This window comes from Odocoileus virginianus, chromosome 18 (genome assembly GCF_023699985.2).
Source record: "Odocoileus virginianus isolate 20LAN1187 ecotype Illinois chromosome 18, Ovbor_1.2, whole genome shotgun sequence".
NCBI lineage: Eukaryota > Metazoa > Chordata > Mammalia > Artiodactyla > Cervidae > Odocoileus > Odocoileus virginianus.
Window position 1 is genome coordinate 29,283,613 of NC_069691.1, and position 20,624 is coordinate 29,304,236.

The window sequence follows — 20,624 nt, forward strand, 5'->3', positions numbered from 1 at the left end:
TCTTTTAAATAACTGAAAAAAAAAAAAAAAAGATAAATTACCAAAGACATTTTTTTTTACTAGTTATAGTCAATATTCTTCCTCCATAATTAAGGTAAAAGTATCTCAGCAACTTTCCCCTTTTAAAATCTACCACTCAATAATCATATAGATTATTCTGGCTATTTAATTTTTCATATCTGCTTGTGCTGCCATAGTGTAACATTTGATAAGATAATTAACTGGTTGCACACTCAATGAACTTCTAGTAGGATTATTACACCTTACATTAGTACAAAATTATTAGGAAAGGCTTCTGAAGCAAACTTTTTGCCATATAGGAAGATGAGGGATGGGGAATGATACTACAGTTGAAGACATTTTTCTGCCTCTAATATTTGTTACCAGTTCTAGAAGTTGTAGTTACCCGGAAATTTTGAAAAACTGAACCGAAAGTCTAATCAAAGTATAAGTGCTTTCAACTAAGACAGGACGTTGAAACTACAGGGAGCAACAGGGGTGGGAAATTTTCTGTTGCTCTTCTTGCCTGTGCTTTACGGTACAAGGGTTGGCCCTGGTTTGGTCCACCTGCCAAGCAGAGTTTAAAGTTTCCGAGGCTTGCAGGAACACAATGACTTGGATCTAACAGCCTAAATGGGAAGATGGGAATTTCTGCAGCATTGAGGAAGCCGTTAAACTCCTGTTAAGCAAACTTTTTTTTTTTTTTTAATGTGTCTGTGCACATGACAGACCTCTCTCGCGGACCAGAAATTATTTCTGATAATCCAGGATATACCAAAAGCTTGAAGACATATGGCTGGGAAATGAAACAACCCTGGAGTGTGGCCACATCATTATTTTGTGTCGCATGGTACCAGATGGGCAGTTGGTGAATGGCGCTGGGATGTGAATGGACAGTTTTATAACGTGAATTTTTCCCCCATAGAGCTGAAACAGACATTTCCCTCTCTTGTCTTTTGGTCTCTAGCACTCGGAATTTCCCCCTCTCTGCAATATCAATTAACTCAACTTTGCAGTGGGGTGGCCAAAAAGGAAGAGGATGAAGAGGGCTTTATAATCTTGTAAGTGCTGGGCGAGTCACAGCGCCCCGGGAACTGCGGCTGCGACCCGCAGCGTCCTGTGCGGATTTCAGGACACACCGCGCGCAGGCGGTTATGGAGTGGACAGTGCATTTGAACCGCGGAGGATAGACACCCGAGCTCGGGAGGGGTGTGCCGATCTCCAGGCAGCCTTGGAGGCCGCTGCTGACTCTCGCCGGTAGCATTTGATTACCATTTTCATCGTTCTTGAAAAGTCATGGAAGACGGCCCGCTGCCCGACCTCAGAGACATCGAGCTGAAGCTGGGACGCAAAGTGCCCGAGAGCCTACTGCGCTCGCTCCGCGGGGAGGAGCCGGTCCCCCCGGAGAGGGACCGAGACCCCGGAGGGGGGAGCGGGGGCGGCGGCAGCGGCTGCAGCAGCAGCAGTAGCCGCTGCAGTTTCCCACTCTCCTTGTCGTCCTCCTCGTCGTCCTCCCCAACCTCTGGCTCCCCACAGCCCAGCCACCCCAGTAGCACCCTGGAGAGGCTGGAAACCAAGCTTCACCTCCTCAGGCAAGAGATGGTGAGTGTGGTGCGCCCGGCGGTGGGAGTGGGAACCCGGGCAGCAAGAACCGGGGGGTGGGGCAGGGGAGAGAGAGCGACAGGGGCGGCCGCGCCTGGCTGGGTTCATGGGAAACTCGGTGAGAGGGGCGCGCAGCGGGTGCGCATATGGATGTGGCTGCAGGAAGCCTGTTTACGGGCGACTTGGACTTGGCTCGGTCGCAGCTCGCTAAGACGGGAAAGCCTGCCCTCCCTGCTCTTCGCACTTTCTGAAGCCTACTCGCTGCTACCGGCTCTGACCACTCAGCAGCCGGTCCACAGCCTCCCAGGCATAAACCCGCCCGAGGGTCTGCAGTTACTGCACCCATCTGGGGCCTGCTGTCTGCCGTTCACACTTTCGTTTCCAAACGTGGGTCGGTCCGTTGCGCTTATTGCAAAAACACTTCTTGGTTTGCCGAAAGGTGGCGCGGCGGGGTCCCTGCAGCCCTTGCTCTTGACTCACTCTTACACCACTGCTGCTCCCGCCCTTTGGTGCAACCCCCAAGCCACCGTGGAGCTGATTCCCCACTGCTGGTTCTGAAAACAATGGCTCAGTCGTCCTCGACGTCCTTATGAATAGCTTGTTTCACGGTTAATCCAAAAGAGCAGGTGATCCCCAGGCCCAGGGATTTGCTAATACCCACTTCCTACCCTTCCCCCTCAGTCCTCAATCTGCAATTGTTTTCTGTGCTGTTTGCAAACGTTAGCCTAAGAATAGGACAATGGGGCTAGCGAGGGTCCCAGAATACTTGTTATTCCGGATGTACTTAGAGACACTTTATTTACTTGCCTTGAACTCGGACAAATTACTTAACCTCTCTGGACCTCGGGTTAATTTTTACAGTGAACTGGTTGGAGGAAATGATTCCTTCCTAAATCCTTTTAAAGATGACCACACAACAAAACCGCATTTCCTACCAGCTTGGAAAGGAGGAAAGTAACAACCGGAGCCTCAGCCACTTCTGCATAAGTGATCCTATCTATAGAGGCTTTGCATGAAAAAGAAGTAACCGGTAGTGTTAACCCTAGCTCCTCTCTTTTTGCAGCTGGAACACTGGGAGGGAATACATTCCACAGCATAAAGTAATCTTGGCAAACATATTAGCACAAAAAGCCATTCTTCAGAGATCATGTCCCATGTTCAGAATTTTTACCGCACTATCAACACAAGGGCTCCAAAAACCTCTCTCAAGATCTCTTAAACTGGTCTACTTAAGAACTTTACTTTTTATGCCTCAAGTATCCATTTTCTTCCCAACTGGAATGCACCAGATGTTGAAAGCAAACATGTAGAGATTCATACATACATTCTTCTATGTATGCATGTATATATATGTAATGCGAAGATATCATTACTCTATTCCTATTACTATAGTTTACTAAATATATACACACACCACAGGTTATACATATTACTCAATGAGTATTAAGTAAGTGCATTTACCATATCTGGTAATTAACCAGGTGCTCAAAATATGCAACATAAAAGTTCGAGGAGCCTATTTGCTGCTGCTGTTGCTAGGTCGCTTCAGTCGTGTCCAACTCTGCGACCCCATAGATGGCAGCCCACTGGGCTTCCCCATCCCTGGGATTCTCCAGGCAAGAACATTGGAGTGGGTTGCCACTTAGGGCTCTCAAATCTCTTGCACTACCATTTATTATTTATATTAACAGTATATCAAGCCAAGTGTACTGAAGAATTTTGTAAGATTTTTAGAAAATTGTTATTTTTCAATGAAAGGTATTTTCTAGCCTTGTTTTTCTCCATGAAAATGTCACAGAATTAATAAAAATCTGTTTTCCCAAGCCAGGTCTTGCTATATAACTATGTTATATAAATAAATAAATTTAAAGATAAGAAACAGAAACAACAACAGCAGGGGCAGATTATTAAATTGACTATATTTTCTACGCAGCATAGTTATCTTCGGATCTGGGAGAATTTATGCCAGAGCAGATGTTTTTGTCTTCAACTTTGTCCTCTAATAAAGGTCTCCACTGAGCAAATGATAACACTGCCACTGGCCATGGGAGTTTAGAGGGAAGGAATCAAAAACAGGTATATTCCCCTGCCAATGAGACAATTTCCCCCCATTTTATGTAACTCTTGTGGGTGCTAAAACCTCCAGCTTCAGCATAATTGCAAAGCAACCTATCTGTTTTTATGTAGACTTGGCAGTTTTGTTATAAATGTGGAACAGATGTAGTTGTACAGTCCTTTCTATCTCCTTCTTGCATCCTCCTGGAGAGAAGTTGGGGCGAGGCCTCTGTGAGTTGTATGTTCTTTTCTGCCCTCTCCTGTGAGCACTGAGTCAGCCTGTTTGGACTTATGCCTGACCCACATTTTATGCTCATTACTTTGTGTTCACAGATTTTTCTTCTGGATGATCTGGAATTATCAGGCTTGGGTCCTGCCCTCAGAACTCCTTCCTATGAAACACCTTAGCCTTGTACAAGACTCTGGACACTTGCAGGAATTAAGACTTCCTTCTTTTCCTATTAAAATGTGTGTGCTAACCATTGACAAAGGCACCATAGACTTTTGTAAGATAGAATCTCAACACTTGAAATTCTTTACACGCACCTGGTTTTCTCATTGTCTCTTTCTCTCATCTCCTTTTATGGTTTTGTGAATCATTACCTTAACTCTTATCTGTAAATATCACAATCAAAGCTCTTAAGAGGTCTGTGAGACTCAGGTGTAAAGAAAGGAAGATGAAAGAGATTGAAGTGGGGAGGAGCTGTTTCTGTAGCCAAACTTCTTAACCTTGAAACTCTTGTTAACAACATGAATAGTGCATGTTCACGTGGGAAGGAAGGGTGTGGGAAGGAAAATATTGGAAAAGAAAATTTTCCGGCATATATTTGATCGCTGCTGTTTTTGTTTTAGTCGCTAAGTCATGTCTGACTCTTCCGTGGCCCCATAGACTGTAGCCCACCAGGCTCCTCTGTCCATGGGGATTCTCCAGGCAAGAATACTAGAGCGGGTTGCCATTTCCTTCTCCAGGGGATCTTCCCGACGCAGGGATGGAACCCATGACTCTTGCATTGGCAGGTGGATTCTTCACCACTGAGCCACCAGGGAAGCCCATGTATTTGATACAGTAGGCCAATTCAAAGTTACCATCAGGATATTTTTGAGAGGGAGCACATTTTCCCAATGGGTAAAATATTTTTCAATTTAGAGATAAGGAAATTTGACAATGCAATAAGCAAATTCAGGGATATATATATAGGACATTTATAACAAAATTGCAAATAGATGTCTGATGTCTTGTGCAAAGTCGGCCCAGTAATATTTGTTCACTGCTCTTCAATTCACAGTGTTTTACTGTGTGTCATATTATTTGAGCCTCAGGTCATAACTGAGAAGGAAGTATCTTTACATTTTGGGAATGAGATCATTGTGGCTTAGAGGTGGTTGAGAAAACAGGCCAGGGTCACACAGCTAATTAGTAAACAGAATCACAATTTGAACGTGTATCATCTGACTTTATGTACTATGCTTTCCCCCCATTCTAGTCTGCATCCCAATAATTTCTCTTCAAATTACAGAATAATTTTTATAAATCTGTGATAAGTCACAACCCCTACAGTACTTAAAGGACCAACAAAAAGAAGTCATGATGTCATGTCACGGGTAGTTTCAGATATTGGTTCATTCAATAACCAACAAATATTTATTAACTGCCAACAATGTACCAGGCCTGCCTTGAGACATTGGGGATTTAGTACAAAATGCTTACTTTAAAAAGTCAGTCTTTGGAGGCCCTGTCCTATATTTGGACTTTTCATTCTACTACCTATGCAGACTCCACTTGCAAAGGTTTCTTAAGAATAAGACTTTAAATATTGCTTATCAAATACTGTTCTAAGTTTTAGAATGTCACATAATATCTGAAATATTTTTCTAATAAATGTAAATAATCTCTGTCAAAATCTGTGTTTACCAGTTAGTAGTAAATTTTATACTGCAGTTTTCTTTAACAAGATGTTCCAGGGATTTTAGTGTTATCTCAATAACATCTGTACCATACCTCTAGTTTAAGAGTGAACATTATGTGTATTGATTTACTCTGGAAAAATTTTGAAATGTATAAGATTATAATGGTAATCACTCAAGAATCAGAGTCTGGAGTTAGAAGGGATCTAATAGACCCATTCAAGTTTGCTTTCCTAGATAACTACTGTTCAGAACAACAAAGTATGCTGAATGAAGTATATACTACTTATGCCACATTCCAGATTTTTGGAATTTTAGTCAATTCTCTGTCATGCTGGAATGGTTAATGTTGTGCCATTAAGAATGACTAATCTGAAAATATTGTTTCCTCATCTCATATTTAAGCAACTACATATCTGCAACTACTTTTGCAGCTGTGTAATAGTCAGGGATAAACAATTTCAAGTTAGTTATTTGTCTTACTATTAAAGCATTCAAATATCCCACCTAATTCTTCAACTCTTGCTTTAATAAAGTTTTCTAGATAATACCAAGGGCTAGGCATAAACATACATAAATACAAGGCACATAATGATACTAGAACATAAATTGAAAAATTTTGAAAAGGATAGAATTGTATTGGTTTTTATCAATACTTTCTCTTATCTATCTTTTCCATGCCCCTTCTCATAACAAATGGTTTGTCTATTTTGTAATAAAAACTAAAGTTACTTTATATTTCCTCAAAAAGTGATCATAATTTCATTAAACTAATTTCACAATTGCTTTGGACATGTTTCAAATTAGGCTAGGAGATTTCTATCATTTGTTCCATAATACTGTTTCAGTAGTATTTTTACTGTTTTATCACGTAGTTGTGCTTTTTTTTAATTGGACAAAACTTTATGTAAAACTCTTGGGTATATACTTGAGAAGTCATAACATGGAAGGCATTTTCCTTGATGAGTTCACAAGACAGCTGAAAAGATAAGACAGGGATATAATTTTGCCAGGGAAAGATTACAAACCAATATGTCAGCATGCCATAGTGGAAATCAGACATAGCTGCTGAGATTAAAAGATAAAGCTCAGGAGATTTCTCGTGGCAAATGTGTCTTGTACAAGGAATTAAAAGTTCTGATAGCCATGCAAATTAAGGGCTAAATATTAGTGATAAAGACATCAAAGAGATGAGAAAATCTGATTCCTAAACGGTAGCTTCTTCTGTTATTTTGCACATGGAATGTTATTATACTTAATCTAGTAAATTATGTTGGTATTTACTTACACAGTGACTTAAAACTGACAGCAATGTAGGCAAAGATAGTAATTTTTCTTTGCTAGAAACACATAGAATTCAGAGGATTTATGCATAACTTAAAAAAAAGTAACATATCAAAGAACTGATGAGCCCTGCCCTGTCCCCAGGAATGTACATCGAATGGAAAGAATTACCTTCCATTCAAGTTGTACAACCATACTGCTTCAGTCTTGAGAGACCACAAACTTTATGAGGATTTTTTAACTTCTCATAAAATATTATGTTTACTTCCTTTGTAACATAAAAACATTCAGTTCACCTTCCATTTTATGGTAATGAATCATAATTAAAACACTTTCTCACATAAGACTTTAGTTCTTGAAGATACCACTTCTGAAACTGTGATTCATGGCCGGAATCTCTGGGATCCCTGACAGGTTGTTATTTTTGGTTTTTTTATTGGGTGGGGGGGGCCAGTTCTTGAAGAACATTCCTTTTTGATTGTCTTTTTTTTTTCTTTTTAAAAAAAATTTTTATTTTAATTTATTTATTTTTGGTTGTGTGGGTCTTCATTGCTCTGAAGGCTTTTCTCTAGTTGTGGCAAGCAGGCTTCTCACTGTACTGGCTTCTCTTGTTGCGGAGCACGGGCTCTAGGGCTCTTGGGCTTCAGTAGCTGTGGCACCCAGGCTCACTAGTTGCAACTCCTGGACTCTAGAGCACAGACTCAATAGCTGTGGTGCATGGGCTTAGTTGCCCTGCGGCGTGTGGTATCTTCCCAGATCAGGGATCAAACCCATGTCTCTTGCATTGGAAGGTGGATTCTTTTTTTTTTTACTTTTTTTTTTTCATTTATTTTTATTAGTTGGAGGCTAATTACTTCACAACACTGCAGTGGGTTTTGTCATACACTGACATGAATCAGCCATGGAGTTACATGTATTCCCCATCCCAATCCCCCCTCCCACCTCCCTCTCCACCCGATTCTTCTGGGTCTGCCCAGTGCACCAGGCCCGAGCACTTGTCTCATGCACCCAACCTGGGCTGGTGATCTGTTTCACTATAGATAATATACATACTGTTCTCTTGAAACATCCCACCCTCGCCTTCTCCCACAGAGTCCACAAGTCTGTTCTGTACATCTGTGTCTCTTTTTCTGTTTTGCATATAGGGTTCTCGTTACCATCTTTCTAAATTCCATATATATGTGTTAGTATGCTGTAATGTTCTTTATCTTTCTGGCTTACTTCACTCTGTATAATGGGCTCCAGTTTCATCCATCTCATCAGAACTGATTTCAAATGAATTCTTTTAACGGCTGAGTAATATTCCATGGTGTATACGTACAACAGCTTCCTTATCCATTTGTCTGCTGATGGGCATCTAGGTTGCTTCCATGTCCTGGCTATTATAAACAGTGCTGCGATGAACACTGGGGTGCACGTGTCTCTTTCAGATCTGGTTTCCTTGGTGTGTATGCCCAGAAGTGGGATTGCTGGGTCATATGGCAGTTCTATCTCCACACTGTTCTCCATAGTGGCTGTACTAGTTTGCATTCCCACCAATAGTGTAAGAGGGTTCCCTTTTCTCTACACCCTCTCCAGCATTTATTGCTTGTAGACTTTTGGATAGCAGCCATCCTGACTGGCGTGTAATGGTACCTCATTGTGGTTTTGATTTGCATTTCTCTGATAATGAGTGATGTTGAACATCTTTTCATGTGTTTGTCTTTTAGCTTGTTCAGTCACTACTCAAGTGGTGAACCTCTGGTTTGGTGGAACCTTCGTAAATTTTGGAATTGGACAAGTTGGGATTCCCAGTCAAGCCTAGAACAAGTCAGGGTGAAGACAAACCACAGGGCCCACCAGCCTGCCAAGGCCCTGAACCCTGTTCTTGCAGAGACTTTTAGTCCATCTTTCCTGGTGGGAGGGCCTATCCAGTTCTCAGCAACCCTCATTCTAACCTTGGCTCTTTCACTCACTGCTGTGTGGCATCTGCAAGTTATATAACTACTCTAGGACTCTGCTTTCTGTTAATATAGTGATTAAAGCATCTCTCATAAGGCATTGTAAGAATCCAATGAAACAATATTAAAAAAAAATCAACTATCATTGATACATCCAAAAGCAGTAAGAATGATGACAGTAATAGGTGTTCTGTCAGTTACATGGCTGTTCTGTTGATCATACACAGAGAGCCCTTGATGGGACTGATGAAAGTACCAGTTTCTCTTCTATCAGACTGACCATCATAGCACTTCTCATGCATCAGATCTTCCATAGAGACTGCCTTTCCATAAAAAGCAAGAAACCTGTGAAACTTTTCCCCAGCTTTAGTGCAAGCAAAATATAGTAGCATAAAGAATTGTGGAACTGAATTTCTGGTAGTTTAAGAAATCTGAGGAATTGAGACTAGTATTTGGTTATTTATCGTGAGACTTTTCTATGTAGAAGGCACTGTGTTAGTTTAACAATTATATGTACTATCCCATTCTTATAATAACAACTAAATATATTATTCACAAATATTGTTTTATAGACAAAGCATTGAGGCTTACTGTTAATGCTCAAAACTACTGAGAGAGTGGGGATAAGCTAGGTTGGGGTCAGAATCTGAGCTTTAAACCTGTGTTGCTACATTTCACCCTTTAGAGAACCCTGTTGCCCATGTTGATACTCAGGTTTAAATGTACATGTGTGATTGTCTTCTAGAATTTACAAAATGAGTTAAACTGTGTGGTCATTTACCATAAACCCTCCAGGGAGGAACAAGAACTAAAGACATCTGTCTTAGGAACAACCAAGATTTGGAAGAACATGTTTAAAATCAGCTTGTGTACAGCAATTGTACCCTTTCTCTTTGCCGCCATCACCAACATCTCCATAAATACTTTTTTACAAAAGCAGCTGGTGAATAATGCCCTGCCTTGACTAGTTCAAGGCTCAGAGTTCAATACTGGAGCTCAACTGTGTCCATGACTTGGAGTTTTAAAAACTTACCACTGGTAGCATTTTAGTTCCCTGAGACATTCTCTGAAATTAAGCTTGGCTCCTAGATAACTCACTAGAAAGTAGTAGAAATGAGAAATCCTTACACCTGCCAGGACTTTACAGATGTGTGCTCAAAACACCTTGATCCAAACTGTGCTCAATGTAAACTAATCGTAGAATTTCATAAGGAAAAATTATATTTTCAAACATACATTTCAAAAGTCTCAGTCTTTAAAATAAAACCCAAGTAACTCTCCTTTTAAAAAAGGTGATAAATACTGTGCTCAATATTTATTATGTTAATTTTACAGATAAGGAAACTATGGCTCACAGGGGTTAATAATTTGACTAGGTCACCGTAAGTGGTTTCCCAGCCATTCATTCAAAGAAGAACCACTGGGTATCTGCTGGATCCAAATTACTCCCAGACAGTGCTATATCTCAGCACCGTGAAGTGTGCATTTAATGTGAATGGACATTTTTACAATAATTTCATCACACAACTACAAGTGGATATTTTGGTATCCCTTTAAAATATTATTGTTTCCTTTTGAACTTAAATATACGCTCTCTTATTATAAAACTTCCAGAAATATTATATAAAGGAAAATAAAAGTCCCTTTTCACCTATCCTCAACACATCTTCCCTCTTACTCCTGACCCCAAAGGAAACCAGTGCTGGCAAGCTGGTGTGAATCCTCTTGGGTCTTTCTCTATGTCTTTGCCTGCGTATATAGGCATATATACACTTACAGAATTTAACATGTGTGGATTTCATTTTTCTTATTTTACACAATAATACTTTATTATGCCACCTGGCATTTATTGGATTAGTACAGTGTACCAGTTGGAACTGTAAATAGGTTTCATGAATTGCGCCATTTCATTCTCACTCCTAACCCACTTGTGTGAGGTAAGACCTGTGGGGTGTTAGGTAATATAAACAGATACTGATAAGAGTTTAAGAAACATTTATCTAGTCAATTTGTATCTTATAAAATCAATTCACTTATATGAATCTCAACTAGTCACTCATTAAAATGAAAAAGGCATTAGTTTGCTTTTAATAATAAATGATTATCCAAATATTCAGTAGTTCTTTTAGAATCAAATTCCACCCATAGAAATCTGACTTAATCAGACCACTTCATCACTCCTTTGAAGAAAGTAACCAAGTCTTCAAACTGGAATGTACTTCTCATCAGTCACTTGCCATTTAACATAATCTCCGTGTTGAGTTTTTTTTTTTAATAATAATATCAACAAAACTTTTAAAAGTTGGGTCAGGATGCTAACATGGCACAAGATGATTCATGCCACATGGAGGAACCAGAATGGCCATCCTTGAAACTAAAGTGCTCTCTGTGGCCATGGCTCAAAACCATCTTAGATTTGTTCAGACTTTGGAAGGCTCATGAGGACAAAACAGGTTCTACTCACAGAGGTCAGACATAATCACAACACTGGATTCTTTATTTGAAGAAATAACTAATATCCTTCAAACTGATTCTTACATGAAAGTGATATATAAAAGTGGAATGATATTACTGACCAATTTGCCCTCTCCTTGAAGGCACATCTTATGGACAGTTGGAAGACTGCAAAGCAAAAAATCAGAAGAGTGAGATATTAAAGGGCTTCCCAGGTGTCACGAGTGGTAAAGAAACTGCCTGCCACGGGAAGAGACATAAGAGATACAGGTTCAATTCCTGGGTCAGGAAGATCCTCTGGAGGAGGGCATGGCAACCCACTCCAGTATTCTTGCCTGGAGAATCCCATGGACAAAGGAGCCTGGAGGCCTACAGTCCATGAGGTCGCAAAGAGTCAAACATGACTGAAGCAACTTAGCATGCACACACACGAAATATCTTCTTGTCCTGCCTGAACCATATCCAGGTTGCTAAATAGGCCTGGAGCATACTTTCACAAAAGCAACATCTGAAATGATTATTGCCCAAGTATGAAATGATCATTTCAACACTGACAAGTCCTTTCTATTGAGTAAGGTGAATTACAAATCAACTGACTCCTTAGGATCTTAGTTGCAGCGGCTGATGGTAATCATGGACAAGACTACCACAAGGAAGGTAATGGATTGGATGACTATTCTTTGAGAACATTTACCAAGCATTCCACAGTTTCCTCCAATGAGCCCATGCCTCCTGCCAGAAATAGGTGGGTAGAAAATATTGACCCTGATAGATTTCACATAGGATATTAGTGAGAAAAGCAGTCATTGCAGAATGCAGAAAAGGACAAAAAGTAACTGATTACAGCCAGACAAAGCCCTTTATAGGATTTCATGGGTAAGCATCTGAAACCATATTCTAGCCTCTTACCATCTTACAAAGGAAAGGAAAGGAAAGTGAAATCGTTCAGTTGCGTCCAACTCTGTGACCCCATGGACTGTAGCCCACCAGGCTCCTCCGTCCATGGGATTCTCCAGGCAAGAATACTGGAGTGGGTTACCATTTCCTTCTCCAGGGGATCTTCCCAACCCAGGGATCAAACCCGGGTCTCCCGCATTGGAGGCAGACACTTTAACCTCTGAGTCACCAGGGAAGCCCTACCATCTTACAAGGTGATGATAAAACAGTAGTGCCAGAAGGCCACCAGTTTCATCACTTAAATCAGTGATTTTGTAACCACACTATAAAACTTAATGATTTAATGGTATTTTAAGTATTGTTCATTGACACAGTTTTTCTGCAGAAAAAGCACATGATTATTTAAGACATATTTATAAATCTCTGGAGCTAAAGAGTTCTATAAGGTGAAAGTCTGATAAAATCCTATGTTCAGTTCAGTTCAGTCACTCAGCCATGTCCAACTCTTTGCGACCCCATGAACCACAGCACGCCAGGCCTCCCTATCCATCACCAACTCCCAAAGTTTACCCATTCTCATGTCTGTTGAGTCAGTGATGCCATCCAACCATCTCATCCTCTGTCATCTCCTCCTCCCGCCCTCAATCTTTCCCAGCATCAGGGTCTTTTCCAATGAGTCAGCTCTTCGCATCAGGTGGCCAAAGTATTGGAGTTTCAGCTTCAACATCAGTCCTTCCAATGAACACACGGTACTGATCTCCTTTAGGACGACTGGTTGGATCTCCTTGCTGTCCAAGGGACTCTCAAGAGTCTTCTCTAACACCATAGTTCAAAATCATCAATTCTTCAGCATTCAGCTTTCTTTGTAGTCCAACTCTCACATCCTTACATGACTACTGGAAAAACCATAGCCTTGACTAGATGGACATTTGTTGACAAAGTAATGTCTCTGCTTTTTAATATGCTGTCTAGGTTGGTCATAACTTTCCAAGGAGTAAGCATCTTATAATTTCATGGCTGCAATCACCATTTGCAGTGATTTTGGAGCCCAAAAAAATAAAGTCTGACACTGTTTACACTGTTTCCCCATCTATATGTACATGACTTCATTTGTCACTTTCCATTTGGGCCAAATTTTGGTTGTATATTTCAGTTTGGTTAAGAAAACTACTGTCTTTTTCTCCCTCTCTATAATAATCCTGAGGGCAGAAGCTATGATTAAACACTGCTTATGTTTCCCTAACGCCCAAGCAATCATTTAGAGACTCAGCATTTGTTTAATGTGTAAATCAAAGTACATCTTAGTCCTGGTTCTAATTTTTGGCTTTGGAAGGCATTAACAACATTGCCTTTTGGGACTCAAACATAGAACCCCAATCCTTCCACTGCTTCCCACCAGCCATGTCCAGTCACCTGGAACTTAAGTTCTTGGTTAAGAAAGACAGATGTTTTTCTTCCTATGTTCTGTTACTGTGACATTTAGAGAGAAAAACAGGAGGGAGGGTGGGGAGAAGAGAGAGGAAGTGGGTGGGGGAAGGAGGTTGAAGAAAAGGAGGAAGGAAAAGAAAAGAACCTTTTTTCCTCTGTGAAGTGATACAGAAGAATTTTTCTTGGTTTCCGGACCTGTTCTATTCTCACATATGGTCAGTTTCAGAATCTGTTACTCTCAGGGATACTGGCCACATAGGAATGAAAGGATTGTTTTTCATCTCCATTAGGTGCACAAAGAAATGCACATTTTAGTTTCTGCCATCTTCTTTTCCTATTCTGGAATGAGGTTCTGAAGTCCCAGAGTTTAAAAAAAAAGGAACTATAAGAAAGAGAGACATCATTTATAATATGTACAATACATATTGATATATAACACAGTGTATGTGGTTTTGGTTGAAAATGATAATTTATTTTGCAGTCTACCTTGGTACTCAGAGAGCATTGCTTTCTTGGGCATACTTCTCTGACTCTCCTTGGCACATCCTCAATACAGACTTGGGAACACTGTGTCTGAGGTGTTTAAAGCAATCTGCAAACTCACGGTGAACATCATCAGCAATGTCCAGATGGGTCAATTAGATTGACAGAATGAGAAAAGTTAGGTTTCTTCAGTATTTATTATAAGATAGAACTGGAGGCTGTTTCAAAGAATGAACCAAGTTTTCTGTTTTTAATTTGTAACTAGATTTCAAAGATGAAAAATGGCTATCAGATATGTTAATGTCACTACTAACTAGCAACTGCATGGGTTTCCTTCAGGATTTTTTTTGTCCCTATGTGAACTTTTAAATACTACTCACTTTCCAAAAAGCATTGGTTTTATCCCCTTCCAAGAAGCTACACTGCATAGTCTTTTGCTGCTTTTAATCTTCCTACTTCTTGTTTATATTACTAACAGGAAAAATTTACAAATATGTGGGGAATTTTTTAAAAACTGTATTTTAAAATAATTTTGGATTTTACATAAAAGCTACAAAAACAGTACTGAAAGCATGCTATACCACCCTCCCAGGCTCTCCCATATGTTACCTTTACCTTTTCATTCTTTCCCTCTCCCCTTCCTCTTTCTCTCCCTCCTACACACATATCCACATAGCCATACAAAAACACAGCTTTCCTTAAACATTCTTCAACTTAAAAGTTTCCCTCTAGATACTTCAATGAACGTTTCAGCACAAGAAGTTATAAATATTGTCCTTCCTCCCTCCTATATATAGTATATTCATAATCAATGACTTACATCACTTTTTCCTGCTGAATTTAGAATCTTTTTCAACAGAGCACTACAGATGGCCACCTTACATCAGTCAGAAGCAAACCTCAGGCTAGCACTCAGTTAAATTATACAAGCGTGTCTACCTGAAGCGTATTTGGGGCAATTGGAAGAACATGCTCTCAATTTCCTACCTTCTTATTGACTTAATGCCAGAAACTGTGTTCTTACAAAATAATCTTTTCAGAGTTTGGGCTCCATGGTGAAAAAATGAAAGGGTAACTGGAAGATTTTGGACCCTAGGTAGTATTCAGTAAATACATTTTGAGTGTTAGACACTTTCTACTACTGATGTTTAAGCTGTGTAGGGGCAAGGATGCTGGAAGCTAGTTTTGTTAAGTGAGGAAGAGCAGAGAAGACTACACGGGCAAAGGAAATAATCTTTTAGCATTTTTTTTGTCTAAGAAAATATTTCCCCTATGAGTTGTTATTTTGCACTGTACACCATAGTTTATAAAGCATTTTCACATATGTTATCTTCTTTTCTCAATCATGGGGTTATGAGGTTACAACAATCAGACAATGAATGTAACATTTGCAGCATATGCTGTTTTACAATGTTTATAGCATTCATTTGTTAGAATATAGTATCTGCCTAGTAAATGTGACTAATAATAACAGCCTTCTGCCTGATATTATACTCACTTGGCTAAAGAAGTAATAATCAAGCTTTGCAATGACCACCATCATGTTATATTAAATTTAGCATTTAAAATTCAGACAAACTCATTTTGGGGATTATATTTAATAGTAAAATCCATATATTGAATTAAGTCTTGACAAATACCCACTTGTTTTTCCTTTAATCTGGCTATGTTCAGAGTTTGCCAGGAACTACGGCTCTGACAAGCTTGATGAAAGAGAATTTTAACTTTTATATTCTGCTTGTTAATTTTGAGCTTACTACTTCAGTTTTAAAATGTCTGTTTCCTTTATAAAGTAATACTTGTTCCAATTATTCCTTATTTGGAAGTTTTTAAAAGTTAGTTTGGAAAAGCCAGAATAAATATGTGAGAAGAAAGTTGGGATAACGAAGAGTTGAGATTTATAGTTTTCTTTCTATGTGTATTTTTGTCAGTGGGAAAAAATGAACTAGAATATGACAAGGATTATTTTGGTAGACACTGGACCTATGATGATGAACCCACAGGTTTTCATGGAGACCAAGCTTACAAAAGGACTTAGAAATGGATTTTGAAATTTCCTCCACTCTGTCCAGTTCCCCTCCTTCTAACCACCATCCTTCAGTAGTCTATGAAATTATACAGAAATTAAACTGCCATGTCTACCATCACATGTCCTGCTTCAAGATAATCTGGTACCACAGGGAAATGAAATTTGAATTTTCCATATCAGTATGCTTAATGCATAATGAAACTATTTTCTTAGATGTCTGTATTGGTATAATTTCTTTGGGTTATTATTTGAGTTGATTTTTATCAGCATAGTATTGAGTGGAGTCTGATGAATATCCTGTGGGTCCTGGTAAGCATTTTTTGAACTTGTTCAGATGCTCCCTGACAGTAATTTTCTAATTACTACCATTCCAACCAAGTTATGACTTACATTTATAAGTGGGATTAAAAAACACCAATTTCACAGAAGATGGGAAACTTATTCAGTGAAACAACTGACTACTTCTATTCTGTTGCAGATGAAATGTTATCTGGATTCATAGATGATAAAAAAGTGAGTGTTACCACTCAGTCGTGTTCGACTCTTTGCGACCCCAAGGACTATAGCCCACCAGACTCTTCTGTCCATAGAATTCTCCAGGCAAGAATGCTGGAGTGAGTAGCCCTCCTTTCTCCAGGGGATGTCCCTGACCCAGGGATCAAACCCTGGTCTCCTGCATTTGCCGGCATGATGACATATTTGGAATTTTAGAGGAATTTTTAAGATCAAGAGATCCTAATGGTTGTCATGTATTATATTAATGTAGTATTGTTGTTTAGTCGTTAGGTTGCGTCCATCTCTTTTGTGATCCCATGGACTGTAGCATGTCAAGCTCCTCTGTTCATGGGATTTTCCAGGCAAGAATACTGGAGTGGGTTGCATTTCCTTCTCCAATATTAACATATTCTATAGCTTTAAAGGGAATTTAAGAAGACAGTGAAAGAATTTCTTTAAACAGTATTCCTTCCAGTCACAATACAAAGCAATCTTTTTATTGAGCCATAACTTTACTTGGCAATAGACAAGGAAAATCAACAGGCTTTGAAGGGTGGTGGCAGCACAAAATGGAATTGTTCAAACATTTTGATTTAATTAATAAACAAAATGAATTCAGAATATTGTCATTAGCACTCAATAAATTAAAAAACAAGGCTAAACTCACAAAAGGATACTACTTTCTGTGTTGGATACTTTTAAATAATCACAGCACAACTATCTTACCTTATTGACATTAACAAGCAAGTGGGTTAAAATAATTACTGTTAAGAGTCTATAACACTTTTACTTAAAACCACGAACCACTAATTAAGTTTCCAAGGAGCGCTATCAAACTCTCACATTGCTGAGTCGGAAATGGAGATACAGAGACAGAGTGATTTACAGTAGACTGAGACAGGCCAGACTTCCCACTTTCCAAACTGGTTGTTCCGGATGCTGTGGAAGAGCCAACATAAATAGAGGAGATGCGTTTCCATTTATATGTTAATTCCCAAAGTCCAGATATCATTATGGGAATGGTCAGAAATTTCTTAATACTAAGTGTTGTGTTATGTTTGTTTGCTTTCAGTCTTAAGACAGACTGATTCTGTTTGGATTTCACCTAGTATTTCTTAAGGACAGATACACTGTTCCTTTTTAGTTTTTTTTTACATCTTTGAGTTGATTTTTTGTCAATAGGATCAAATAACTTGAAAATTTTATCTACATGAAACCCAGTGCCTTTTTGTAAGCAGAATTCTGTGCTACTCAAGGACACTAACTCCTCTGAGAACAAATAAAATAAGTATATACCAAGAATGTCAAGTTGATTCTTGTTAGACTCATTTCCAAGTGTGTGAATCTATTTTCTCTCTCTTGACCTTATACATGAAATTAACTTTTCCCCAGCCAAAAATTTTAATTGTTCCACTATCTATAGTAAATATACATCTTTCCAAATCCTCACTCTTTGTTGGCCCTTAAAAACTCTCAATTGCAAATCATTTAACTATGTAAATGTCCACCCTGGACACTATCCCCCATCTCTGCTTCTAGAAATGTTTTCTAGAATAGAGATCAAGTAAATAAAACACATTCTAAATATCATCTTTATCCCACTTCCATATAAATGCCAGGAAAAATGCAAACGAATTTGAGAAAAGAATTTCAGGTAACTTGCAAATTAATCAGATAAGGCATGAGATTGTTACTAAAACAATAGCAATATTTAACCTCCACATTATTGAAAATTCTGGTCTAATGCCAAAAGGTTCTGATCTATAATAAAATGTAATTTTTATTGGAAACAAATTATATCTAACTATTTAATATTGTGTATACACACATATCTTTTACATCTTAATATATCACCCCACCTCAAGTTCTTCAGCGTGCTCTGTGTATACTCTTGTCTCGACATTTGTACATGCCATTCCTATTGTCTGAATCTTTTTTCCTCTCCCATCCTTATCCTTCCCACATCCTGTTAACTCTGATTTTTTATCCTTCAAGTCATATCATGGATAATACTGTATTTTGTTGTGTTTTTTTATATCTCTCATAAGACTATAAGTTCTCTCAAAGCCAGAATCTCATTCAGTTATTTCATTTCTAGAATTCAGCGGAGTATAAGAGCTCAGTATTGGAGGAATACATGAATAAAGCTGTCTAGAAAGTAATTAGGAGAGTAACTGTCAGTAGAAATAATAGCTTGAGCAAATTTAGGATAGTATAAAGCACTGACTGCCTGTTCAACTGTAATGAGAACGATTGAGGTGGATGGGAAGATTATGCTGGAGTCAATGAAAAGAATATTGGAAAGGTAAAATTACCTAAATGGATAGAAAATACTAATCTAAGAAGTTTGAATAGGATTTGGCTGGCAATAAGGACCAATAGTGTCTACCCACTCCAGTATTCTTGCCTAGAGAATTTCATGGGCAGAGGAGCCTTGTGGACTATATATAGTCCATGGGGTCACAAAGAGTTGGACACAACCAAGCAACTAACACTTTCACTTTTTTCACTAAAGACCATGTAACAAGAGCCGTGTTATATTTTTTAAAATATTATTATTCTCTTAAGTTCTATTCCTGAGAAGTAAATGGTTTCCATGTGTTTTATATTACAGGATCCTTAAAGTATGCTGTCCTTTTGAAATACTCATAAATAAGAAAGCATGCTGTTTATTACTGAGTAATGAAAGTATGCAGAAGAATAAAAAAATGACAGAAATATTTTTGGAACAAGGAAAGAGAAAAGATTATACTTATTCAAAATATAAATATGTCAAAAACTTTTGTTTTCTTTCTACTAGGTATAATTTCATAATTACAGATTATATGATTATAATATACACCCTCAATAAATTTAAGTTGCCTTTATTAGTATGCTGATTTTTCTAAGAAAAATAATTATGTTTTAATTATCCAAATGACATTTATCAATGAACTAATTATATAATTCTATTTATGACTGTTTGATTTATTTTTTTATTATATTTATTACTTATTTTATTTTGAAATTAAAGTAATTTTCTGATTAAAATATAATATACATTCCTGATACATACATTCTTTGTACATAAAATACAAAGAAAAGATGGAGGGACCAAAAAATGATTACATTACTCTGAGGCCATTGGTGTAACATTTTTGTCTTAAAGTATTTTTCTCCTACAATTTTTCCTTTGCGTTGTTGAAGTTACACCTTATATTTTACTTTTTGGAGCTCTTTTTTTTTGCTGGACATTGTATCATAATTCTTTTCCTATATGATTTTTCTAAACTTAATTTGTATTGCCTGAAAAATACACAGTTTTGTGTGCTTTTCCCTAATACTGGATAGTTAACTTGTTTCTTATATTTTTGTTATATTGATGTAATATTTCCTTAATAATTCCTAGGCAGGCAGAATAATTGTCATTCCTCTTGCAACATGATTTTCCAACTCTTCATTCCTTTTTCTTTTGTCAGACTGAATATTTGAGTACTTTGTTTTTCTTTAAAGGGTGCATGAATACTGTTTTCTGATCTCTTGCAGAGGGGAAAACAGCAGGTAAGCACCTGGGTGACCAAACGTTATAGATCTCAGTCTGAATCCCAGCTCCATTAGTTTCCAATTGTGTGAAGCTGGCAAGTTACAGATCTCTTTTGAGTTGCAATTTGAAGATGATGATATCCATCAAAGTTTTTGTGAAAATTAGGTGAAATACACACATACACACATCATGAACTAGTGCTTTACCAAAAACTAGCCCTTATTTTGTATGCAATATGATTGTTGGAGTTCTTTGTTGTCACTTTGGAAGTTATTCTGAACTTAGTAACACTTATTAAACTTATTAAAACATTAAAATTTTCTAAGTGGGATTATATAAACAATACAACAAAAATTAAAACTGTGAACACTTTGTCAAAATAAACCTCCACTACCTTTAAAAAGCGTTGCTACCAGGATTCCTCCTATTTCTGACATCGGTCACAGGGCTTTACTTACTGTACCTATGCTTATTTCCCAGAATTCAACACATAAGCTCCAGCTGCTCTTTATCTGAGCAGTGAATTCTG

At 38.3% G+C, this 20,624-nt stretch overlaps 1 protein-coding gene across 1 annotated transcript in view; it reads left to right on the forward strand.

Annotated features, from left to right (window-relative positions):
- Positions 1–596: 596 nt before the first annotated feature.
- LURAP1L (leucine rich adaptor protein 1 like) overlaps positions 597–20,624 on the forward strand; it is a 47,349-nt gene continuing 27,321 nt past the window's right edge. Inside the window, exon 1 of the mRNA XM_020908794.2 lies at positions 597–1,602. Coding sequence (XP_020764453.2) covers positions 1,297–1,602 — 306 coding nt within the window. The 5' untranslated portion in view covers positions 597–1,296. The remainder of the gene's footprint in view (positions 1,603–20,624) is intronic.